General features: G+C 41.7%; 1 protein-coding gene and 1 non-coding gene across 2 annotated transcripts; both read right to left on the bottom strand.

Annotated features, from left to right (window-relative positions):
• Window positions 1-1,059: 1,059 nt before the first annotated feature.
• MIR12345 (microRNA mir-12345) lies at window positions 1,060-1,121 on the bottom strand. Its single transcript, NR_162894.1, has one exon. It is a non-coding gene; the product is annotated as a microRNA mir-12345 (primary transcript).
• An 836-nt stretch (window positions 1,122-1,957) lies between these two features.
• Window positions 1,958-25,518, bottom strand: LOC103104217 (zinc finger protein 260-like). The gene is made up of 5 exons (XM_016432484.2): window positions 25,412-25,518; window positions 24,483-24,602; window positions 22,044-22,170; window positions 8,468-8,563; window positions 1,958-7,594 (listed from the first exon to the last, which is right to left on the bottom strand). The coding sequence occupies exons 1-5, from the start codon at window positions 25,481-25,483 to the stop codon at window positions 5,820-5,822; spliced, it is 2,190 nt and encodes a 729-aa protein (XP_016287970.2). The 5' UTR covers window positions 25,484-25,518; the 3' UTR covers window positions 1,958-5,819.
• Between the last annotated feature and the right edge of the window lie 1,785 nt (window positions 25,519-27,303).

Here is a 27,303-nt window from a genome sequence, read left to right on the forward strand (position 1 = left end):
TCACTCCCTCCCTTAACCACCCTTTTCTGGAAACCTTTGGCTTCCTCCCTCCTGAGTGGACTATAAAATACTCTAGTTTCTTTTCTCAGATAAGGGGTTTATTGTGATAACAGGATGGGATACTGAGGTAAGAGGGATGAGGATGCCCCTAATCTAAAATGAGGGAGAATTGAGGGTTTTGAGAAAGTAGTCCAGTCACAAACTGTGACTCTAAGACAATTAGAGAGATGGAGGACAACAGCTTTTAAATCTTCTTTCTTCTTCACAAAATCAGCAAGGTCTCTTAGCTTAAACTCTGAAGCCCCCTCCCTCCCGCCCTCCAAGGGTCTTTCAGTCTGAGACAACTTCCCAAGAGAGAAAACAAAGTCTAAAATCTGTCAATCTGACTTGTCTCCTTTTCTCAGTTTCAACCCCAGAGAGAAACAAAGTTCAAAGTCTCTCCTTCAGCCTGGCTTTCCTCCAACTCTTGATCAGTCAAATCTCAGAGAGAACAGAGATTTCCCCTTGATCAGAGAACCCAAAACCAAGTTAGCCCTACAAGGGTCTTTCAGCCAGCATCCAACCTCCAGAGAGAGTGACTCCTAGTCAAGTCCCCTCCCCCTGGTCAGCTCAACTGTCAACTCCTGGGAACATTCTGTTTTGGAAACTCCTTGATTGACAAGCAGATCCCCAGCCATAGTTCTTGCATCTTCGCTTACAAGTTCTCTCTCTCCATGCCTCTACCACACACCTAAAGTCCAGACCATGGCGACTACCCCAGGTCATGGCTGACCTTTATCCTTCTACTTCTAAATTGGGACAGTCTTCTTGCCACTGACTCTTCAGGATTTCCAGGATCAAATATAGGGCCATAGTCACATCCTTTTGAGATAACATCACAATTCCCCAGGATGACACCAGCCATTGCTCAGCCCTATCCAGAACAGTGGCAAACAAGCAAAGCTGGCCACAGGCCCCCCACCACAACCTGGGCTCCTTCAGCCTCTGGCTGGCTTGCCTGATATGGTCCAATAATTTCCCCAGTGGGATCACTATTGCCTGATCATCAGATTGAAGTGACCCATTGCCCCTCTCACAGAACCAAGGACATGTCCTGGTCAGCTGGTCTCTGGATAAGGCAGGGTCACCACTCTGTCACCATCATCCTATGTCACCAAACTGAGCTTTGCCAGACCCCATAGCACCACAATAAGGCCACAAATGCTCAAATCTGGAGGACTTGTAGGAGGGAGCCAAGATTCCCTCATCTTCCAGCCATGCTCTGGGTCCTGTTGGACAAAGCTCAGTGACCCACCATATCCCATCTCTGATTGTGAACCTGAGATCACACTACAGATGCAGTTGTACTTGGGGCCTAGCAAGGCTGATCCTCCCCCTTATGGAGAGCAGGATGGAAGGATGAAAGCCAAAGGGTTACCCAGCAACCATACACCCAAACCATGCACTTGGGCCCTAGTAGACCCTGCACATCAGGCCACAAGTTCACGGCCTTTGGATCTTGTGAACAGGGCAATCTATCCTTAAACTCCAGGCCTTGTATCCAATTAGTCTCAGTGGTGGATTGCAGATTCCCTAGGTTTTGATTATTCTGCTGATTTTATTAATACATGATAAAAAAGGGGGGGGGGGGAGAAAAGGGAGGGGTGGCCACATTAGGAATGAATTGAAGTTGTATATTTGTGTGTGTGTCTGTGTGTATAAAGCTGCTTTCTGAGGGGGATTTCTCTACTCTTCAAAAGGAGTGATTACTGTCTCCCCTCTGAAGGGTACCTACATTTCATTAATTTTCTATAGGATGTTGACAATCAAAGATTACTAATACTAATTAATGTATGCTGGAGAATGCACCATTTTATCCCATAAAGTAAGGTTTGTCTCCAGTGTGGATTCTCTGATGTTTAACAAGAATCTCTCCTTATTGTAAAAAATTAAAATTATATCTCAAATAATGGAAACATTATAGTTTAGGAGGTTTATTAAATGATCATTAGAAATCAAGGAATAAAGAGGATACAAAATAAAAGCCATGTGCCCATGGCTGGTTAGCCATTTTTTAAATCCCCAATCACCACCATCCCTGCTAATTGCTCATCATGCCAAAATAAGGAGGAGCCTCAACACCCACTCCCTTTATGCTCTGTCAACAGGAAGTATATAATGACAGGAAGTCAGTGGACTCTTGGGATATTTAGTTCTTTTTTTTTTTTAGGGTAACAGATTTTCAATTATACATTCTCCCCTGAGAGCCAAGGAAGATTAGTCTCTCTGATGGGTCTTTTAAACATACCATCTTTGAAATTACAATAATTTGAGGATAAGAGGAAAAGAGAACAAAATCAATAATTGCTAGGCGCATTGACAAAAAGCCAGTTAGGAGGCAGTCTCTGTCAGCATAAGCATATACATACAAAACAAATGCATTCAACCCCACAGTTCAAATCACCACATCCCAAAATTCACTCTGGATCTTCTGGTGCAGCATGTGGTCTGTGGAGGCATCTTCATGGTGCCTTCTCCAAAGAATTCATTTTCTGGATTCTGAGAGGTAGCATGTTCCTTAACCTAAAATTACTCTCAAAAAGAATTTAAACTTTGCAACTTAAAATAATAGTAATTATGCATACCCCCCTGAAGAGGGTGATTGAAAAACACAGGGATCACTTAGGGATTCATGGCTGAGTTATGAGGTATATAAATCAATTGGCAAGAGAAATCAAAAACATTTTTAAAAATCCAAATAAATAATACAGTAGATAATACACATTGAAAGAAGCACCAAAGTCCCCAAAATTCACAATAGCAAAAAAAACCACTATAATATTTCATATAAGTTGTTGTATGATATAAAAAAAACTCTATGAAATGATGGATGTTTGTCACAATTTTTACAGATGTAACAAATCTTTCAACTTGGCAAATATATTGTTAAACACAGTAAAATATATTAGGATCTAGAACATCATCAAGAAATCTAGATTGTTCTGGTGAAAGTAAATTAAACTGAAGAGTTTTGCATGAGCTCTTTTTTCAGCTTCCTGCTTCATAGAAACACCTTGGTAGGAACAGCTCTTTGGTCCCCTACCTATAATACATTCTTTATAATATAAATATAAATAGGAAAGGTCATCCATTCAGAAATCACTAGTTATCTAAAATTATTTCTGAAGACCCCTTAACATTACAATTAAATTCTTAGCTTATTAAATTCTCTAAAGGTTGTTGGCCAGGTTGAGTCCATCCATCATCTATGTGACAATTAACAAATGCAAAATGGAAAACAGAAAAAAAAGGCTGTTTATAGACTTTTACAATACTTTATAATATTTTGTTCAGTAGTCATAGGGGAAAGGTAACAGAATATAATAGTTAAAACACAATAGATTAAACTGATTCAGTGTAACAGAATAGTATTGAACACATTAACATATGAACTTAACAAAAATAAATCTTAAACAAAAGAATCAGCAAAATACAATAAAATACAGAGACTTCCATAAAAACAATGGAGTCTGAAAAGGCTAAAAATCTTCACCTCCAGTCTCTTTAAAATTCCTTTCTCTATCCATTCAGATTCCTTTTGTCAGAACTGAGGGATTTCCCATATTGAGGGAGAACGTGGGGTTGAGGAATCTCAAACTGGATGAATCTGAGAGACTGGACAGGCCCAAATGGCAAAGGGTTGTAGGGGGATGAATTTCTCCCCTGAATCTCAGGCAAGATAATTGAAAGGATCAGTGGTAGAAAGAAAAGAACATCCTAAAGTTGGAAGCTGTTTGAAACAGGTAATACACTACTCTTTCATATAATACGCCATGGTTGTAATCAGCTTCCTGTTTGGAAGCGTCTCTTCCTTCTCCCCATCCCTCTCCCCAGGATCCCCGCTATGTGGAGGCTAATTGTTGCCTAAGGTAAGAACACTCCCGTTTTTTTACCATCTGCCCTGACTCCTAGCTTGTCGGTGGCAGCAATCAGCAGCAGTGGTAAGGATTGGGGTCCGGTCGGAGGCTGATTTTAAGAGCAGAGATTTAAGAGCCAGAGATCAGGAGGAGGATTTCTGCGAGGCCAGGGGCTAGGGCTGGGTGAGCGATCTGGTTCAAGGTCGGGAGTGGATGGCTGGAACAACCCAGGAGGCAGAAGATGGAGCAAGAATAGAAGCAAGCCACTGGGATTTAGCAGCAGGAGTGAGCAGAATCAGAAGAGGCTTATCTCTTCTCCGCCAAAAGCCCCCAGCTAAAAACAGCCTGGCCAGTAGGAAAGGCAAGCAACCAGGCAAGAAGTAGGAAAAGAAAAAAGGAGCAGTTCCAAAGAGAGTTTGAGCTCTCTCACAGTTTACGAGGGTGGGTGGTGTGAATCTTAAAATTTCTGAGACTCTACCTTGGAACATTTGGTTAAGGCTATTCCCCATTTTAAACAATGAAGGTACTTGGTCAGGAATGTATGTGGGAACATTACTCCACCCATACTTAGGTATACTTTAGGGGAAGATAAAGTTGTAAACTCCTGATGGAACAATGAGAAAAAGTCCCCAACCCATGCTTATAGTGAGGCCAAAACCTTAAGCTAGGTCTATTTTTAGATCTAATACAAAAGGGTGCTAAGTACCTATGAAGTATCAAATTAATCACTGAAAGGTCAAGCAACTTACAAAGGGCAAGCTTAGCAAAGAGGTGTAAAGTACTCAGAAGATATAATCTACCCAGAGAAGGTGAGAACTAAAGAGTGGTGAAAACTAAGAATGGGCAGTCCTAGGAAAAACGTCTACTGTGATTGGTAGATGTGAAAATTTAAGGGAGGTGACACGAGAAAATTTTCTTTAAAAGGAAGGAGCTTGAGGCCTCTGAGGAGTTCAGCTCTGAAAGCCAAATTGGACGGTCTCTCTGAACACTGGAGTTTTGCTTGGAACGACCTTGTGGTGATTAAAGACTGACTAGTCTCTCTTAAGGCTTAGGCCATGGCCTAGGTCTTTTCCTACTATTTCCTCTTACTCTGTCTCTCTCCCTTTCCTTAATTCTTCCATTCGTATTAATTAAAATCTCCACAAAAACCCAGCTGACTTAGGTATTTCATATTTGGGAATTTTTCCCATGGCGACCACTTATTTTTTTATATAAAATCAAGACACTAAAATTATTTTTACAGTTTTAGCAATTTAATATCATGGAACCCACATTTTCGTGGTCACAGTGGGGTGGGCAAAAATTCTTGGCAGGAGAAATATGGCTTGAAAAAATTATCTAGGCTATCTTAAGAAAAATTGAGGGTTTTTTTTCATCCCTTCCGGTCACCAACTGTAAAATTGTAAATTATATCTTAATCATTAAAATACACTTTATGAAGTTTATTAAATGATCATTAAAAACCAAAGAATAAAGAGGATACAAAATAAAAACTACATGTCCATGGGTGGTTACCCATTTAAAAAATCCCCACTCACCACCTCAATACCCACTCCATTTAGCCTCTGTCTACAGGAAGTATATAATAACAGGAAGTCAGTGGGCTCCTGGGACATATAGTTCTTTCTTTTTTAGGATAACAGATTTTCAATTATACATTGTGAAAGCCTTTTCACACTGTTTACATTCATAAGGTTTCTCTCCAGCATGGATTATCTGATGTGCAGCAAGATGTCTCCTCTTTCTGAAAGCCTTTCCATACTATTTATATTCATAAGCTTTCTCTCCAGTGTGGATTATCTGATGTTCACCAAGATTGCCCTTCTGTGTGAAAGCCTTTCCACAATATTTACATTCAAAAGATTTCTCTCCAGTAAGAATGCTCTGATGTGCAGTGAGAGAGACCTTCCAGGTAAAAGCCTTTCAAGAGTGTTTATATTCAAAAGCTTTCATTCCAGTGTGGATGCTCTGATGTGCAGTGAGATAGCCCTTCCAGGTAAAAGCCTTTCCACAGTGTTTACATTTATAAGGTTTCTCTCCAGTGTGGATAATCTCATGGGCAGCAAGATAACCCTTCCGTGTGAAAGCCTTTCCACACTGTTTACATTCATAAGGTTTTTCTCCAGTGTGAATTCTCTGGTGTGTAGCAAGATAGTCCCTCTGTGTGAAAGTCTTTCCACAGTCTTTACATTCATAAGGTTTCTCTCCAGAGTGGATTCTCTGATGTTTAGCAAGATGGTCCTTCCGTGTGAAAGTCTTTCCACATTGTTTACATTCAAAAGGTTTCTCTCCAGTGTGAATGCTCTGATGTGCAGTGAGACAGCTCTTCCAGGTAAAAGCCTTTCCACAGTGTTTACATTCAAAAGGTTTCTCTCCAGTATGGATCCTCTGATGTGTACTGAAAGAGACCTTCCGGGTAAAAGCCTTTCCACAGTGTTTACATTCATAAGGTTTCACTCCAGTGTGGGTTTTCTGATGTGCAGCAAGATTACCCATTTCTTTGAAAGCCTTTCCACATTGTTTACATTCAAAAGGCTTCTCTCCAGTGTGGATTCTTTGATGTGTAGTGAGAGAACACTTCTCTGTGAAAGCCTTTCCACACTGTTTACATTCGTATGGTTTCTCTCCAGTGTGGATTCTCTGATGTGTAGCAAGATGGCTCCTATTTCTGAAAGCCTTTCCACAGAGTTTACATTCATAAGGTTTCTCTCCAGTGTGGATCCTCTGATGTGTAGTGAGAGAGAACTTCCAGGTAAAAACCTTTCCACAGTCTTTACATTCATAAGGTTTCTCTCCAGTGTGGATGCTCTGATGTATAGTGAGAGAGCACCTATGTGTGAAAACCTTTCCACAGAGTTTACATTCATAAGGTTTCTCTCCAGTGTGGATTCTCTGATGTGTGGTGAGAGAGCATCTATATGTGAAAACTTTTCCACAGAGTTTACATTCATAAGGTTTCTCTCCAGTGTGGATTCTCTGATGTGCAGTAAGATGGCCCCTCTGTGTGAAAGCCTTTCCACAGTATTTACATTCAAAAGGTTTCTCTCCAGTGTGAATGCTCTGATGTGCAATAAGAGCGCTCTTCCAGGTAAAAGTATTTCCACATTGTTTACATTTATATGGTTTCTCTCCAGTGTGGATCCTCTGATGTGCATTGAGAGCACCCTTCCAAGTAAAAGCCTTTCCACAATGTTTACATTCATAAGGTTTCTCTCCAGTGTGGATGCCCTGATGTTCTGCAAGCTCAGAATTCTGAGTGAAAGACCTGTCACCATTATCACTCGCAAAAAACATCTCAATATTTTCATGTTTTTGATGTCTAAAAAGGTCTGAAATCCAGCCAAAGGCCATTCCACGTAGGTTATCTTGATTCATGGGCATTTCAGGAGGTTTCTCAGCTGACAGAACAAGTCCTACTTCTTCTGGAAATGCTTTCCAATGTTTGTTATCCTGACAAAAGTAATTTTCTGAGGTCAATTTCACATACTGATTTAGGACTGAATACTGGCTGAATTTCTCTGCAGTATCCTCAAATTCAGAGTCAGTCTTTGCATGTTTTTTAACCATGATATCAGAGTCACAGATTTCTCTCAAAATGAAGCCACAGGGATCCTCATTCATGCATCTTTGGGGGCCAGATCCATCCTCAAAAAGGCTCAGCTTTGTAGACAACTTCATTTCAAAATTGGTCTCAGCCTCTGAAGAAAACAAATAATGATATCAACAAAGAAGAAAGGAAAACACATACACACACAGAAATATATTTCCTCTCATGGCAGAAAGTAAACTGATTTTTTTTCCTCTTTCCCCAGGCAAAAAGTTTTCAAACTTAAAACAAGCAGAAACAGTCTTTGGATGTGCCATTTGGCCATATCTGCAAGATGGATGATTTTAGAAAGACTTGGCCATACAATAACAATGAAACATCACCAGGGACCTGTCACACAGTGAGCCCAGAGATTTTTATCATACTTTGCATCATCACATTCATCATCATCATACTCATGTCATGAGTAAAAGATTGAGGAATGACCTGAACAACTTCCTTGGAACCAGAAAACCACTCAAACCCATTGCCTGAACATACTTTGTCCATAGTATTGCACAGTCTTTCTCTGTTACCCTATCTTTCCTAAAAAGTCACTTGTCCAATATTCGTATAATTTTGTGAATCTCAGTTAACCTTCCAGACATTCTGTTTTCATCATATTGGATACACTATCATATGGTCATTCTTGGTAAACTTTATACGCTAAGTAGAAAAAGAATGTCACTCTTTTTAACTCCCATGCAGTATTTTGAATGTGGAATAGAAATAGTCTTATTTTCTCTACACATGCAAAGATATTATGCCATTTAGTACAGACATACTAACTATTCACTTTATTTTATGATCAACCACAAATTAAGTCACAAGGCTTATACTGAGACTATTATCCATCTCTCAGGAAATGAACAGCATGATTCATCAGCACTGGTCTCCCAGCCCCATGTCTAACATTCCGTTCACTACAACAGATGAAAATCTTTTGGGATAACAGCCCTCATATACCTGTTTTCACTTGACTCACCTGAGTGGGAGATCCTTGGACCCTTTTGCTCTAACAGCCATGGTGTTTTCCCTGGTTGAAAACAGTATATCAAATTTTCTCTAGGAACTGGAAGCCCTGGGCATGAGATAGAAAGAAGAGATCAGGAGAGAAAAACAAGAGATGGTTTTATTAAAGGAAAGGGGGAATGCAATATGACCTTCAGAAAGGCTAATGTTGTATTCGCTGTTGGCACATTTGCAGGAGGGCAGAGATAACGGAAACTATTTGCAGTCAGAAAAGTTCATCTTGATTTACCTCTTGTAATAGGATAGGCACAGTACACAACCTCCATTACCTAGAAATTAAAGGCATCTACTAGAGAAGAGTTAAGAGATCAGAACTTGAAGTCAGAAAAGCAAATTTATTCCAGATTCAGAGACATGGTAATTGGGTACCCCTACACAAGTTATTTAATTTCTCTTTACCTCAATTGCCTCAATTATGAATTGAAGACAATAGGAATATCAAATTCAGAGGGATGTTGTGAAATTAATGATTATCCAGTAGAGAGGAAATAGAGCTGATATTTTGAAATGCTTATTATCTTCCTTTCCATTTCTATCATCTGGCCTGGGATATGAGGGAAGAATGAAGGTGGAATTAGAATAAACTTGCTACACTTAGGGGCTGTGAGTAGTTTTATACTTATTTATAAAATTTTATTACCTTATTGTTAGGGATATAACAATCACCTTACCTTTACTCTCTGTATATCTACTTGTATATGTCAAATGTGTTTCTTATAAACAACATATCACAGGATACAGGTTTTTAATCCACCGGATTCTGCTTCCATTGTTATTTTGTCTAAGCCTCTGGCCTAGGCACATGTTTCTTACTTGTATATTCTTTAATCCTTAATCCTTAATAAACCTCTAAAAAAATATAATACTCCTTGCAGAGAGAAACTAATTTCTACCTGCCTCAGTCTCCCCATATTCCTAAATTTTAATCTTTACAGATGGCGACCACTAGATTGGATGAGAACTTCTCAAAATTTTTAGCCTAGATAATGATTTTTTTAAAGCCAAATTTCTCCAAGATGCTCTTTAGAAAACTATCTTGATCAGCTCCTGCCTGCGGCCCTCTCCTGCTCCTGCTTCTACAGCCTCTCACCTGGTGCCCAAGCTCCTGTCCCTGCTTGTCTTTTTTTTTTTACCCTCCCAAAGCTGTTGATCAGCTCCTGCCTGCTTGCCACCACCATCAGCTTCAGACAGCTGCTTCTCTCAGCCCCACCTCCTCCGCTAGGCCCTGCTTGTCTGCGCTCTGGCTCTGGCCCCGGCCCAGTGGACTTTCTCTCGCTCACCTGGCCTACCTGATTCAACCAAGATTGTAATCACCTGATGACCTGCCTGCCCAACAAACCCAGATCCTTGGTGGGTAACAAAACGGGGGTGGGGGGTGTGTGTTGACTCCACGTGGGTGGCCTGGGCTCCATGTGGACTGGGGCAGGAGGAGGTATCAGAGCAGGGGAGAGAGAAAAGGGAGAGGAGAAGAAACAAGACTTTTCAAACACACGTTTAAGCAATGGGCTGTTTAAAAGGATACCTTTTGACTGTTCTGGTAATTTCATTGACTTCACCTGCCTGTCAGGGAACAGACTCAGCCCAAAGATTCAACTTTAACTTTGAAGGGGCAGCTGGGTGGCCCAGCGAACTGATGGCCAGGCCTAAAGACATTCGTTCCTGGGTTAAAATCTGGCCTCAGATACTTCCCAGCTGTGGGGCCCTGGATGGGTTCTTTGAACCCCATTGCCTAGCCCTTACCACTCTGCCTTCTGACAATAGACATTTAAATGGATAAGAACCCAAGGAACTTTGAAGAGACTAAAGGCTATATTCTAAGGCATTTCAGACTCCAATGGTTTATAAAAATCTCTGTATTCTATTGCATTTTTTGCTATGGTTTAACTTTGTGATTTTAAGTTCATATATTACTGGATTCAATATTATTCTGCTTGAACTGAAGGTTGATTGAATTTATTTTGAATGTACTTAGTTTTTAAAATTCTGTTGTTTTTCCCCTATAACTATTGAACAAATATTATTGTGAATAAGCCCATATATGAAAAAACAGCTTTTTTCTATTTTGCCAAGGATAGATGGACTTCAGAACTGGTTATAATTGTATTAACAACCTTTGGAAATTTTAATGTGCTAAATACCTCAAATGATTTGATTTTAAGGATTTTTTAAATATGATTTTTGGAATTTTTTTTTTAAACAATCTGGTTATTTTTGCCTGCCCCTACCACGAGGTAAGGCCAATAGCAGCTGAATTAAAATACATTTTATAACCCCCAACCATCCCGCATTTCTAAATATGTGAATGGAAGTTGGGCAGTTAATCTCAGGGCATTTGTATCCCTATAAGCCTCCAAGAAAAAGGAGCAACCCTTTATTTATACTCTTCAGCTCACTAGTTTACCTGCACCAGAATGATATCTAGATTTCTTGATTATGTTCTTAGCCCAAGATGAGTTTTACTTTGTTTAAAAATATGTTTAAATACCAAGGTTGAAAGATTGCTATATTTGTAAAAATTGTGACAAATGTCCATCAATTCATAGGTTTTAAAAATGTCATACAGCAACTTATGTGAAATATGAAAGTGTGTTTGTTTGCTATTGTAATTAATTGGGCTATTGAGAATTTTGGGGATATTGATACTACATATTTGTACTACTGTTCAATTCATTTGCCTTCTACTCACAGTGATCATGGCCAGATACAAAGAGGAAATGGATCTCATTTTTGGTGAGAAAGCCTTGCATTTTATATTTTCTTAGCTGACACAGTGTCAATGATTATAAGCTACATTTTTGAATTTTTTAAAGCTCTTTTATTATTATATTTTTTTGCAGGTGCAATATTCTTTTTCAGGTTTTAAAATTATTTTTTCTCTCCTTTTTATATTTGAAGCACATGTCACCAGCATTAAAATTTTCTTTAACTTTTTGACTTTTCAGTGCTACAAGTTTGAAATACATTTGCTAATACATGCCCTACAAAGCTTGTGACTATAAAAACGATGCCACTAATTATTTAAAAGTTATGGGACTTTGCTTAATGATTCTGTCTGATTCCAGGACAAGATATACACACAAGAGCCATTGCACAGGGCCAAAGAAAACCCAATCCAGGATGGATTGATGCACTTCTAGGCCAATACAAAGGTCTTGAACCTAGTGTGAAGACTCGAGGTTACTGTGTTTAACATGTGTTAAGACATAGGCTTTCCTTGTGTCCACACTCACTCTGAAAATACTCACAGACGAGTATCCCCCAAACCTTGGCTCCTATAATCTGGTCCCCTTTTCTGCCTCTCATAGTGTGGCAACTTTCTGTAGTCCTGGCTACTGACTGGGTAAATGCATCATTGCTTAGATCATTTTGATTGGGCCCTGATAGAAGGACCTGTTATAGATTTATTTTTCTTTTTACTTGGAATTTTTACACATAAGACTTTGATAGTCTATATTTTCATCCAGAAATTTTTTCTTTTTTATTTGGATTTTTCTGATATCTTTTTAATATCTCTTGCCAATTGATTCATATACCTCATACCTCAGCCATGCATCCCTAAGTGATCCTTTTTTTTTTTTAAATCACCCTCTTAACAGGGGAATGTAAAAAAATATCATTATTTAAATTGCAAAGTTTAAATTCCTTTTGAGAAGAATTTTAGGTAAAGAAAATGCTACCTCTCTGAATCCAGAACTGAACTGTTGGAGAAGCCACCATGAAGAAGCCTCCAGACCACAAGTTGCACAAAATTGAACTTTGGGTGTGGTTGATTGAACATTTATTTGTATCTGTACTTTCATGCCAAAGGGGACTGCCCCCTAACTGGCTTTTTGTCAATGCGTTCAGCAATTATTGGGGTTTTTTTTCTCTTATCATCAAATTATTGTAATCTTTAAATTGATTATATTTTCATGATCCTTTGGAAAAAAAATTAATTTTTTTGCAAACGATCAAATGGTGGAATGTAAAAAATAGACTCGAATACGGGACTACAATCCCCACAAGCCTTTGCTCCACTTCCCCAAAATGCTTTGTAATCTCACGGGAATTCTGAGGTGGGCCAAGATCGAGGAAGGATTTAAGCTGGTGGCAAAGGTTTTTGGGTCTTTTTTTTGGACTTCCTTTTTGGAGCAGACGCGTCTCTTCCGTGATATGAGGTTATTTTGTCTAGGCCTCTGGCCTAGGCACATGTTTCTTACTTGTATATTCTTTAATCCTTAATCCTTAATAAACCTCTAAAAAAATATAATACTCCTTGCAGAGAGAAACTAATTTCTACCTGCCGCAGTCTCCCCATATTCCTAAATTTTAATCTTTACAAATCACAATTATGATTACCATCTTTGTCTTTCTCTTCATCTTGTTTTCATCTTTTTAATCCTATATTTCTCCTTTCACTATCTGTCCATATGCTTCCCTTTTAATCACTTCCTCTATTTCCCCTCATTACCTCCATGCTTATTCTTCTCTTCCTTCTCTATAGGGCCTCTTAACTACACTATTCTACCTCCCTGATATTATTCCCCTCTCTCCACGCCCTTTTCTATTCAACTTCTATTCCTCTATAGAATAAGATAAATTTCAATACCCCAATGAGTCTGGCTATTATTCCCTATGAGAATAAGTTATGGCACTATTCTCATCATCCTCTCCACTGTAATAGTTTTTCTTGTTATGCCTCTTTATTTGATCAAATTTACCCCATGTTCCTTCTCTTCTTTTTCTCTCAGTGGTATCCTCTTTTTTACTCCTTCATTTTTTTTTGGCTTATCTTCCTAAACATTTTAGTACCACACCCTCTAAATATATTTCAAATAATTATTGTGATACTATGATATGGAGAGCAATTTTAAGAGTTACAAATATCATTGCTCCACTAGGCATATAAACAATAGGACCTTCTTGAGTCCTACAAATATTCTCTTTATTACCCTTCTATGCTTCTCCTGAATTTTGAATTGGGCCATCAGCTGTTTTGTTTTGGTCTGTTCTTTTCATCAGGAATGCTTGGATATCCCTTTTATTAAATAACCATTTTCCTCCCTGAATGTATATACTCAGTCTTGATCGGTGGCTAATTCATGGTTGTAAAATTAGTTTCCTTTTCTTCCAGAATATCATATTATAAGCCATTTTGATCCAGAAACTCCCAGATTCTGTATAATCAACACTGGGGCTGCATGATATTCGAATTGTTTCTTAGTGGCTTAGCTAAGTTATTTCTCCTTAGCATCTATAATATTCCTATGAGTTGTCATTTGGGGATTTATTACAGGAGGTGATCTGTGGATTCTTTCCATTTCTCTTTTAAGCTGATTCAAGAATATGAAGGCAGAGGTGGAGTCAAGATGGCAGCAAAGAGGCAGCAAAAGTTCAGACCTCTGAAAACCCTTCCTTACCAATTACAAACCAAATGCTCCTAGGGGACTGAAAATCAAACCTAACAACAAGACAGAGACAAGGAACCCTCCTGCTGTACTCAACTCAAAAGGTTCAGCCCCCAAAAGCCAGAATTCTAGAATACTCAGGTTTAAGGGAAAGGAGAAGGATGGTCCCAGGACCCCTCTCTACCAACCTAGAGCACTAAGTCTCCAGGGCAGTGGGAACCTCTGGGCAAAGGAGCTGGTCTGGAGGGAGTACCTGGCGGGCAGGGCTGTGCCAGGCGCAGAGTGTCGAACATAGGCAGTGAGGAAGGAGCTGGAGAGAGCGAGCAGAATGGGCAGCCTGGTCACAGACCCTCCATATTGCTGCAGCTGTCCAGTAGGTTTTGGCCTCAGGGCATATCCAGTCCAACCCAGCTAGACATAATCCCATCAAAAGTCTTCAGAGGTCAGGGAACCTCAAGCTCCAACACCCCTCCCCCCACAGACTGCTGTACTTTCATCCAGGGAAGCTCAAACTCCAACACCCCTCCCCATGGACTGTACTGAGAGATTTCCTGACAAAGCTCCAAGAGGGGAGACTGACAGAAAACCCCAAACCAAAAAAAAAAAAAATTGAGAGGAGCAAGATCACAGACTACTGCAGGAAGTAAGGGGGTAAATATGAGGAAACAGCAGAAAAAGAAAAAAGAAATTACAATCAACAGCTTCTATACACAGGCAATGAACAAAGAACAAACAGAACAGAGATGGAGGGAACATCAAGCAATAAAACAGAAATTCCAGTGAATTGTATACAGGCTTTAGAAGAACTCAAAATACAATTCAAAACAATTAAGAAAGCCTAAAGACAATTGGGAAAAGAACTTAAAAACTAAGATAAGTCATCTGGAAACAGAAAATAGTGTCTTGAAATGAGATAAATGAGACAAAAAAAAAGATTAAAAATGAGGCAAAGGAGATGAAAGATGAGGTAAAGAGGATGAAAGATGAGGCAAAGGAGATGAGAAATGAAGTAAAGAAGATGAAAAATGAGGCAAAGGAGATGAGGTAAAGAGAATGAAATATGACCTCCAAAGAAAATCAGACCAGAAGGAAAAGGATGACCAAAGAGCCAGGGATGAAATCCAGTCTTTAAGAACCAGAATACCACTAGAATCAAGTGACTTCACAAGGCAAAACCAAAAGAATGAAAAAATTGAGGAAAATATTAAGCATCTCATTCAAAAAACAGAAGATTTATAAAATTATTCCAGGAGAGACAACTTAAGAATCATTGGTCTACCAGAAGTACATGACAAAAGAAAAAGCATGGACGTCATACAACAGGAAATTATCCAAGAAAACTGCCCCGATATTCTAGAACTGTAGGGAAAAGTGGAAATTGAAAGAATCCACAGATCACCTCCTGTACTTAATCCCCAACTGACAACACCCAGGAATATTATTGCCAAATTCAAGAACTATCAAACCAAGGAAAAATATTACAAACTGCCAAGAAATCATTCAGATACCACGGAACCACAGTGAGGATAACATAGGATCTGGCTGCATCTATACTGAAAAAAAGAAAGGCATGGAATATGATATTCCGGAAAATACGGACAAAAGGAAATATACCTTCTTTTCAGCAGCACATGGTACATTCACAAAAACTGATCATGTATTAGAGCATAAAAACATTGCAAACAAGTGCAAAAGACCAGAAATAATAAATGCAACCTTCTCAGATCACAATGCAAAGAAAATAATAATCATTAAGGGTGCATAGAAAGGTAAATCACAAATTAATTGGAAATTCAACAATATGATTTTCCAAAACTAGTTCGTCAAAGAACATATCATAAAAACAATGAATAATTTCATTGAAGAAAATGACAATGATGAGACATCCTTTCAAAACCTATGGGATGCAGCCAAAGCAGTACTCAGGGGGAAATTTATATCCTTGAGTTCATACATTAATAAACTAGAGAGGGCAAAGGTCAATGAATTGGGCATCCAAATAAAAAAACTAGAAAGTGAACAAATTAAAAATCCTCAGATGAACACTAAATTAGAGATCCTAAAAATCAAAGGAGAAATTAATAAAATTGAAAGCCAAAAAACTATTGATTTAATAAATGAGACTAGAAGCTAGTACTTTGAAAAAACAAATGAAATAGACAAATTACTGGTCAATCTAATTAAAAAAAGGAAAGAAGAAAACCAAATTAACAGTATCCAAGATGAAAAGGGAGACCTCACCTCTAATGAAGAGGAAATTAAGGCAATCATTAAAAATTATATGCCCAACTATATGGCAACAAATATGGCACTCTAGGTGATATGGATGAATATTGACAAAAATATAAATTGCCTAGACTAACAGAGGAAGAAATAGATTACTTAAACAACCCCATATCAGAAAAAGAAATTCAACATGCCTTCAAAGAACTCCCTAAGAAAAAATCCCCAGGTCCGATGGATTCACAAATGAATTCTATTAAACATTCAAAGAACAACTAATCTTGATATTATACAAACTACTTGACAGAATAAGCAAAGAAGGAGTTCTACCAAATTCATTTTACAACACAACCATGGTACTGATCCCAAAGCCAGGCAGGTCAAAAACAGAGAAAGAAAACTATAGACCAATCTCCTTAATGAATATAGATGTAAAAATCTTAAATAGGATACTAGCAAAAAGACTCCAGCAAGTCATCACAAGGGTTATTCACTATGACCAGGTAGGATTCGTACCTGGAATGCAAGGATGGTTCAATATTAGGAAAACCATCCACATAACATAACTGACCATATTAACAATCAAATCAACAAAAATCACATGATTATCTCAATAGATGAAGAAAAAGCCTTTGACAAAATACAACACTCATTCCTATTGAAAACACTATAAAGTATAGGAATAGAAGGTCCTTTCCTAAAAATAATAAACAGTATATATCTAAAACCATCAGCAAATATCATCTGCAATGGGGATAAACTAGAAGCCTTCCCAATAAGATCAGGAGTGAAACAAGGATGTCCATTATCACCTCTATTATTTAACATTGTACTAGAAACACTAGATGTAGTGATTAGAGAAGAAAAAGAAATTGAAGGTATTAAAATAGGCTATGAGGAGACCAAGCTATCACTCTTTGCGGATGATATGATGGTCTACTTAAAGAATCCTAGATAATCAACCAAAAAGCTAGTGGAAATAATCAACAACTTTAGCAAAGTTGCAGGATAAAAAAAATCCACATAAGTCATCAGCATTTCTATATATCTCCAACCCATTTCAGCAGCAAGAATTAGAAAGAGAAATTCCATTTAAAATCACCCGACAATATAAAATACTTAGGAATCTATCTGCCGAGACAAACACAGGAACTATATGAACACAACTACAAAACACTCTCCACACAATTAAAACTAGATCTAAACAATTGGAGAAACATTGACTGTTCATGGGTAGGAGGAGCTAACATAATAAAAATGAGAATCCTACCAAAATTAATGTACTTACTTGGTGCCATACCCATTAAACTACCAAAAAACTTCTTCACGGAATTAGAAAAAAACTTAACAAATTTCATTTGGAACAAAAGATCAAGAATATATAAGGAAACCATGAGAAAAAAATTCGAAGGAAGGAGGACTTGCAGTCCCAGATCTCAAACTATACTATAAAGCACTGGTCATTAAAACAATTTGGTACTGGCTAAAAGACAGAAAGGAGGATCAGTGGAATAAACTTGGGATAAATGACCTCAGCAAGACAGTCTATGATAAGCCCAAAGATCCCAGCTTTGGGGACCAAAATCCACTATTTGATACAAACTGCTGGGAAAATTGGAAGACAGTGGGAGAGATTAGGTTTGGATCAATGTCTCATTCTCTCTCTACACCACGATAAACTCAGATTGGGTGAATGACTTGAACATGAAGAAGGAAACTATAAAGTAAAAAGACTTTAAAACAAAGCAAGAGCTAGAAAAAAAATCACAAAATGTAAAATCAATAATTTTGATTACATCAAATTAGAAAGGTTTTGTACAAAAAGAATGCATCCAAAATTAAAGGGAAGCAACAAATAGGGAAACAATCTTCAGAACAAAAACCTCTGATAAAGGTCTAATTACACAAATTTATAAAGAACTAAACAAATTGAAGAAAAAAATCAAACCATTCTCCAATTGATAGATGGACAAGGGACATGAATAGGTAATTTTCAGCTAAAGAAATCAAAACTATTAATAAGCACATGAAAAAGTGTTCTATATCTCTTATAATCAGAGATGCAAATCAAACTAACTCTGAGGTTTCACCTCACACCTAGCAGATTGGCCAACATGACAGCAAAGGAAAGTAATGAATGCTGGAGGGGATGTGGCAAAGCTGGGACATCAATGCATTGCTGGTGGAGTTGTGAATGGATCCAACCATTCTGGAGGGCAATTTGGAACTATGCCCAAAGGGCGATAGAAGACTGTCTGCCCTTTGACCTGGCCATAGCACTGCTGGGTTTGTACCCCAAAGACATCATATGTACAATATTCATAGCTGCGCTCTTTGTGGTGGCAAAAAATTGGAAAATGAGGGGATGCCCTTCCATTGGGGAATGGCTGAACAAATTGTGGTATATGTTGGTGATGGAATACTATTATGCTCAACGGAATAATAAAGTGGAGGAATTCCATGGGAACTGGAACAACCTCCAGAATTGAGCAAAAGGAGCAGAACCAGGAGAACATTGTACAGAGACCGATACACTGTGGTACAATCGAATGTAATGGACTTCTCCATTAGTGGCAATGCAGTGATCCAAACAGCTTGGAGCAATTTATGAGAAAAAACTAATCCACCTTCAGAGGAAAAACTGTGGGAGTAGAAACCCAGAAGAAAAACAACTGCTTGAATGGGTCAAGGGGATATGATTGGGGATGTAGACTCTGAAGGAACATCCTAATGCAAATACCAACAACATAGAAATAGGTTCTGATCAAGGACACATGTAATATCCAGTGAAATTGCATGTCGGCTATGGGAAGGGTGGATGAAGGGGAGGGAGGGAAATAATGTGATTATTGTAACAAAGGAATAATGTTCTAAATTGACTAAATAAAAAAAATTTTTCTTTGATAATTCTGTGTAATATGACATCCAGGCTTTTTTTTTTTACTCTAATACATCTCATATGGTCTTTCCTGGATTCATTTTCCAAGGCACCTGTTATTTTCAATCAGATACATGTTTTCTCCTCTTTTTAAATTCTTTTTTTATTTTGTTTTATGTTTTCTGGATGTCTCATGAAGTCCTTAGTATCTATATGCCCATTTATAATTAAAAAACAAAAAAGGTTTTCTCCCATGGCCTTTGATCTTCCTTTTCCATTTGGGCCATTTTAATTTTCCTCGAACTCTTTTCTACATCAGATTTTTTTACCCACTTTTCCCACTTAGTCAACTCTCCTTTTTGGAAAATTCTTTTTCTTCATTGGATTATTCTGTTTCTTTTGCCACTTGACCAATTTGGCTTTTTTAGGTCTTATTTTCTTTCTGCATTACTTTCATTTCTTTTCCCCATTTTTCCTCCACGTCTCCCGTTTCACTTTTGAATTCATTTTTTAACTCTTCAAGAATCCAAGACCAATTCCCATTATTATTTGAAATTTTGAATGTGGAATCGTTTGTATTCCAATCCCTACCCGAGTCTGTGCCTTGCTTTTCTCTGACTCTATAGACATTTTCTATGTTTAGATGTTTCTTTTGCTGTTTGTTCATTTTCCCAATTTTTTTTCCCCACTTTGACATCTACGTCTGTTCTCAGGGTAGGGGGAAATTTGCTTAAATTTCAATTTTTCCTTCCGGCTGTACTCAGCTTTAGTTCTGGTTTTTGGCAAGTTTCATTACTTCCAAGGTGGTATCATGGCCTGTGGGCTGGGGGCTCTGAACGCTGCTGATTTAGTCTCTTCCAGGGACTGCTGATGGCTTGCAGGAATCAGAAAGCTGGGAGCTACTTTGTTCAGCGGTTCTGGGCTTCATCACAGCCTTGAACTGGCTGAATCAATTTGGTGCCTCAAATAAGAATAGTAGAGAAGGAGGGAGAAGGTTTGCAAAAGTCAGAGGCTTGGCTTTGCAATCCAGAGTGTCTCAGGCACCAAACACATGGCAAAAGTCCCCAAGGAGTGTCAAGAATATACATAAAGGGGAACAGATTGCTGCAGGAAACCTTTTGTTTCCTGTCCCTCAGGGAGCTTGGAGAAGTCACTTCCTGCCAGGGGAAAATAATGGTCTTTCAGTTGGAAGCCATTTGACCCTAGACCTGAGAGTTCTCTCAACAGCTATTTGGTCTCTGTATAGAGATTTATTCATTGGAGTTCTATCTGGTCCCACTGACCATGTTCCTGAGTCCACATTCTCATTTGTTATCTGATTTACTGAGAAGGAGCCAACCTGAGAAAAGAATATCTGTCTGTCATCAAGGAAAGCTGCAGCCACTTGGCTGGACCCTTGAGGGTGACCCTGCCATTCACCTTCCCCCTATCAAAGCAACCTAAACCATATTTTGTCTACCTACAATATCTGGAGAGGCCAATAGCCAGGAAAGCCAGATTGGGATTCTTGGGTTAATAGATAGTCAGTACAGCAGTAAGTAGCCTCAAAATCAGAAAAATAGATCCACAAGAGTCTTTTAGGCTTGGTGGGAAGAGAACTAGAGATTTAGAGATTAGGGAATCTTCCTTTGGCCCTCCTTCTTTCCCTGTGTGAAAACACTCAAATAAACCATTTTATTTATAAAGATAGCAGTCAGACTGCATTATATCACTGAATCCGGTCTGAGGCCTACTAGGCCAGGCTACAGTCTGAAAACAACAGAGAACAGCCCTTGATCAACTAACATCTATATAGGTGAAGTAATTCACTTAGTTCACTCACTACAGGTTTGTGCCAAGCCTTTGTATTCCACCAGGTGGCCATGGGATGCGTTAATAATGTAGGATTAAAAGGTCCTGGTTCTGGAGGTTGGCTTCTGCCCAGGTTCGTAATGTAGAGTAACAGGTGGTGGAGTGGGTGTGGGGGGGGTGGATTGTCTGCACTCCTCTGCCCACAATTTTACTTCCAGTTCCCCCCTCATCCCTTTCTGCCTCTTAGACTTTCTCCCTAACTTTCAAGTTGTTTTCCTCAGGAGAGCCACCTCACTCTTACATGTTTGTTTTATGACTCTAGGCATTTCAAAGTATAAAAATAGACTCGAATCCAGGACTCTAACCCCAGAAATCCTTGCTCCACTTCCCCAGAATGCCCTCTAATCTCACTGAATTCTCACCTAGACCGAGAGCGAGATGGGATATTTAAACCTGGTTGTGAATAGGCTCTGGCTCTTTTTACTTCCGCTTCGGAGCACACGCGGCTCTCCACCTAGCAGGCAAGATGTCAGTGGTTGTGTCTAGGCCTCTCTCTGGCCTAGACACGTGCTTTTCTTACTTGTATATTCTTAGGTTCTCAATCTTAAATAAACCTCTAAAAAAGTAATACTCCTTGCAGAGAGAAACTAATTTCTACCTGCCTCAGTCTCCCCTAAATTTTAATCTTTACAAAAGCACACTTGAAGGTTGCCTTGAGATCTCAGGGTGGTTCCAGCATTGCCTTCTGCTATGCTGCCTTCTTGGCTTCACCTCCCCCATTAATACGTAAGCACAAGAAATCCTTTCAAAAGACCAGCCCCAGCCCCGACAGGGAAGGGGCTGCCTTGGCAGCTACAGGGTTTCCTTCCATGCCCATCTTCAAGGAACAGCTGCCTGGGTATAAACAAAGAATTTAAACACAAATTTCAGATCTAATTAGAGGCTGGACTAGATGACTTCTCAGAGTGGCTTCAGGAATGTAAATCTGTAACAATGGTTTAAACTTTCACCTGAAGCTATCTGAAACAGAGGAGAAACAATTTCAGTTGCAAAAGAGGAACATCCCAGGTTCCTATCACATAATTCAATTACTTTTCTAATGAAAAACAGAAAGGAGGGGAAGCCTGGGCAGAGCTCCACACTTTTGCTTTTTTAATCATTAATAAAGACTCAAAATCGCATACATTTGATTAGAATAAAGATGTTTCCTTAATGGCAGATTCAGAGTTCACACAGGAAATGGTCCTTACCCACAGAGAGTACATTCTGCACATTCTCCAGCATCACCTCCAGGTACAGCTCCTTCTGAGAATGGTCCAAGAGGCACCACTCCTCCTGGGTGAAGTCCACAGCCACATCCTTGAAGGTTATTAACCCCTAAAATAGCAAAAGTCACAAGATTTAGAGCTGAACCTTCAGATTTTATCTAGTTCACCCCTCATCCACTGACTGGAGGAAACTGAAAGGATTTACACCAAACTCCTAACTCTGAAGCATGTCAGAGCCAGCACTGGAGTCCAGTCATTCAGAGCCCAATGGAATACGAACAAAGGCATTTTGTGTCTGAGGTGAGAATCTTTTTGTGGAGAGTCAAACTGGAAGAAGTGTCTTAGTCTGAAGTGCTTTTCCCTGTGGCATCAGGCAATTGGGAAGTGCTCTCTGAGTGAAGTATATGATTCTGGGGAGGAGTAAGAGACAAGGTGATCTGAAATTCCTCCTCATCACTCGAGTCAGAGTTGATCTGGTAAGAACACTTCCTGAAGTTTCTGAGAAGGCAGCATGGACTGTGCATTCTAAGGGGAAAATATGACCAGTGCAATCAAGGAAATGACCAGGAGCAGAGAGATATGAAGTGTGAAGAGATGCCTCAGAAGGGGAGCAAATGGAACTCCACAAGACCTCGGGGGTGGGATGGAATTCCATCCAGGTTCAAAAGCAGTCAGAGAAATAGACCCACCAACTTCTTCTTCTTATTCGGCACTCTGAGTGGAGCTGGGTGGAAGACATACCAATCTCAAATCTTTTGCTTGAACTGAGTGAACATCTCAGTGCACAACTAAACCAATTTTGGGATAAAGACTCTTGCTTTTCCCTTGGGAGAACTTAAGAGTTTAGCCCTGAAAAGATTTCCTTGGTCAAATCCCCAAAAGATATACAGGAGAGAAGATCTCAGGGAATATCTATCTGACTTACCCTCTTGTCTGGGCTGACGGACTCCATTAGTAAAAGCTCAGCATAATGGGGGAAAGGCAGGAGGTGCAACATAGAATCAAATCCCCAAACAGCTGTTCAGTGGTTCCTCCCCTTTCTAGTCACTATTATACCAGAGATCAATGAGGAGAAAAAAAAGAAAAAAGAATCCTCTTCTTAATTGCCTAAAAGGCTTATCTAGATGAAAGCATAAACAGGATTCTTGATTCTAGCCTAGTGAAGAAGCAGTTTTGTGTTAAACTGAGAGTTTGGGGAACCACTGGGTATAGCATGCTGTAGCCTAAACATTCTGTCTTTGAATCATGATCAATGCTATTTGTTAGTGGAATATATCCGATCATTTTATCTTTAGTTACACAGAAAGAATATGAGGAGGAAAAGGAGGGTTGTTCATTCTTTTACAATACATTTTGGCGATTTGAGTTAATTCAAAAGAAAGTCACGTGTAATGACTGGAATTCTCAAAAAGCAGATTTTCTTCATTTGAAATAATTTATTGACTGATATTTAATGTGGTCACTTGCCATCCTCCAAATCTAAAGGAAAGAAAAACAGGTAGGACAACCTAGTATAATAAAAATGACAACCCTACCCCAATTAATCTCCTTATTCAGCGCCACACCTATCAAACTCCCAAACAACTTTCTTATAGAATTAGAAAAAATTATAACAAAGTTCACCTGAAGAACAAGAGATCAAGAATATCAAGGTAACTAAGGAAAAGTAATGTCAAGGATGGTGGCCTAACAGTACCAGATCTTAAACCAAACAATAAAGCAGTCTTCATTAAAAAATGTGGTTTTGGCTAAGAGATATTTAAGGGTTAAAAATTGTTGTTTACTACTGGAGGGATTCCATGTGAACTGGAAAGACCTCCAGGAAATGATGCAGAGTGAAAGGAGCAGGACCAGGAGAACATTGTACACAGAGACAGATACATTGTAGCATAATCAAATGTAACTGACTTCTCCATTAGTGGCAATGCAGTGACCCTGAACAAATTGGAGGGATCTATGAGAAAGAAAGTATCCACATCCAGAGGAAGAACTGTGGGAGCAGAAACACAAAGAAAAACACCTGCTTGACTACATGGGTCAAGGGGGTTATGACTGGGGATGGAGACTCTGAATGATCACCCTGGTGCAAACACCAACAACATGGAAACGGGTTCTGATCAAGGACACACGTAATACACAGAGGAACTGCCTGTTGGCTACGGGAAGGGCGGGGGAGGGGAAGAACATGATTCTTGTAACCAGGGAAATGTTCTAAATCATTAATTAAATGAAATTTTCCAAAAACAATTCTTTGACTAAACTCATGAGGCCAGGAAAGCCCAGAACATGGTGGATGCAGCCAGGGCGGCCCCTGGAGCTCCCCCTGAGCACAAGCAGTGATGGCGCCCCTGGAGGCCTGGCACAGACCCAGCTCGGAGTTCTGGGGGATCCCAGCCTGGCTGGGGGAGGGGCTGCACTCACCTGGAAGGGGGGCCTCGGGGTCCCGGGGGCCATTCCTCTGGCTGCGGGCTCTCTGAGGGGCCACCCTGGGGTGCTTCGGGGGGTGGCAGCCCCGAGGGGGGAGACTTCTTCTGTGTGTGCCTGGGGGAAAAGAGAGGAGGGCTCAGAGGGGCTCCCAGGCCTTCCCTGGCCTCAGGGGAGACCCTTCCCCCCCAAAGAGGTGAACAGGCTGCCTCAAGCTGGGAAGGGCCTCGGACTGGCCAGAAGGAAGCCCCGCCCCCTCTGCCACCATCTTTGGCTTCATCCCATTCAAGGATGCACAGGGTGGAGGGAGGGAGGCTGCTGGGAGGAGACGGAAGGTGGGCGGGGCACCAGGTGGGGGCGGGGAGAGCGAGCTGGCATTTCCTCCGTGCCCGAGATCGGGGCTCCTCCCCTGGCATGTGGGCACGGGCACCCCCCCTGCTGCCCCCTGACAGGGTTCACGTGGGCTTCTTCTCCCCTGGACGTTCCCCTGGGGGGAAGGGCAGGACCAGCCCCTCCCCCATCCTGTGACTGCGCCCCTCCCCAGCTGCCTCCCGGCTCCCGGGCTGGCAGCCCCTTCTCTCTCCTGGGGGAGGGCAAAGCCCCGCTGTGGCTCGGGGTCCAGACGGAGCCGCCCCGGCCTGAGCCCGGCACTTCCGTGTTTGTCCCTTTTCCGGGGTCCTTTAAAGTGGGGAACAGACACTGAGGCAGCCCCTGCACCACCGCCAGCATTTACACACACCCCCCCCCCCCCCCCGCGCTCCTGCCCCGCCTCTCTGGCTGCACATGCGCACAAGCTCAGTAATCCAGAAGGTCCACCCGGGTCTTCCCGCCCCCGCAGGAGCGAGGGAGCAGAAAGTCTCAGCGACACAGCAGGGAGCCCGGGCCGCCCCTCCCTGGGCCACGGACCCCTCCCCTCCCCCTCTTACCCAGCAAAGGTCCCAGAAGCGTAGCTGTGCAGCTTCCGGGAGCTGAGGAGGCCCAGAGGAGACTCCCAGCATGCCCGGAGACCACCACCGAGGGGAGGAGCCGGGGCCGGGGCGGAATCAGGGAAACGGCATTCTGGGAAATGGAGTCCTGCACAGCGGACGGCCCAGACTTGCATGTCTGACACAGGCATTCTGGGAAATGGAGTCCTCCCGCCTGGGCCCCTGGGGGTAGAGGCCTGGTGGGGGAGGGGTAATTAGGAATTGTTCCCCACCCCGGGGGGCGGCAGTCTTCTCCCCTCCCCCCATTTCCCCTTCCTGCCCCGCCCGCTGCTTCTTCCTTAGACAGGGAGCTGCCTCAGGATGCGGCCTGACATACAGCAGGTGCCTAATAAGAGTCTATTGATTGACTGACTGACTGATCAGTCCAGGCTCTTCAGGGCCTGGGGAGGTGGCTCTAGGATCCCCTTTCTGACAGAGGAGGAAACTGAGGCAGAAGGCAGCCGCTGACCCCCAGGCCCAGGCCCCCCCTCCCAGCTTCCCCTCCTCCAGGGCTCTCCCTGAACATCCTGCTGCTCCTTCTGTTTTGTGGGGACGCCAGCGATCCCCCAAAGGAGGGGCCAACCCCATCCCCAGGTGGAGGAGTCCAGTGACTTGGGGCTGCCCCCCTGCCTGGAAGCCCCAAGATCTGGGCTCAAACATGGCCTCAGACACTGCCCAATGTGGGGGGGGAGCCTGGCCAAAGCCCTCCCCAGCCTTTGCCTCAGTTTCCCCACTGTGTAATCCAGACATTAAGAGCCTGAGCCCGGGGCTGTGGGGAAGCTGGTCCAGAGAAGGTCTGGGCGGAAGCAAAGCCGCTTCCTTGGGGTCTCCTGGGCCTCTGGGTGGGCTGAGGAGGGTCTCCCTCAGCACCTCCCCCAGCCCACAAGGCCCAAAGACCCTCCAGAGGCCTGGGGGAGGCTCAGGAACCCCCTCCTGCCCTTTGGGAGGCCACAGAAGGCAACAGCAGCAGCCACTGAGCCCAGGCTCTGAGCCCTGATGGACAGAGGACAGTCTGGGGGTGTCTGTGTGTCTGTCTGCAGGGCTGCTGGGCTCAGGCTGCTCAGGCCTGGCTGCCTCTCCCCCATTTGGGGCTTTCTGGGCAGAGGCTGGGCGGCTTTGCCCTCTCCTCCTGCAGCCCATAGGACAGAGGAGGAAACTGAGGCAAGCAGAGTAAAGTGACTTGTCCAGGGTCCTGCAGGGGGAGAACTTAGAATAATGTAAGCTATCCAGAGACGAGGGAGAGCGCCCATTGTCTCCTGAAAAATGAAGTCTCAACAATAAATCATTGTCTTTTAGGAGGTCATGAAAGTAAAGGAGCAGAGGGAGGGGCTACCATATCCGGCAGATTAAAATCCCGGAGCTCAGCTCCCCACAGCCACCAAGCTTGCTGTAGGCCAGAGAGGCAGGAAGGACGCTCACTCAGTAGTCTGCCCAGTCAACAGGAAGTACGTGTGACAGGAAGTCAGTGTGACAGGAAGTCAGCGGGCTCCCGGGAAATGGTCCATTACACACTCACAACTCAAGGGCCTGCCCTCTGCTCCGGGTCGAAGGGCCCCTTTTTGATCGTCCCGGCCAAAATGAGCCCCGACAGATCGGGAGGCTCACGGATGAGGCTTACAAGAATGCCGGCGGGCCTGCATTTGTCGGGGAAGGCCGATCACCTTCATGGATCAAAGGGAAAGAAATGCCGCCATTAGTTGGTTCTCCTGGAAGGGCTCGTGCCCTTCCCCCTCCTCCTGCCCAGACTCTCCCATTGACCGCCCAAGCCCCAGCTCCTCCGCGGCTTAGAGCTGCCCTCAGCCTCACCTCTTTGCTCCTGGCACGGTCATCAACTTCCACAGGCAGAGGCTGCC

The sequence above is a fragment of the Monodelphis domestica genome, chromosome 3 (genome assembly GCF_027887165.1).
Source record: "Monodelphis domestica isolate mMonDom1 chromosome 3, mMonDom1.pri, whole genome shotgun sequence".
Lineage (NCBI taxonomy): Eukaryota > Metazoa > Chordata > Mammalia > Didelphimorphia > Didelphidae > Monodelphis > Monodelphis domestica.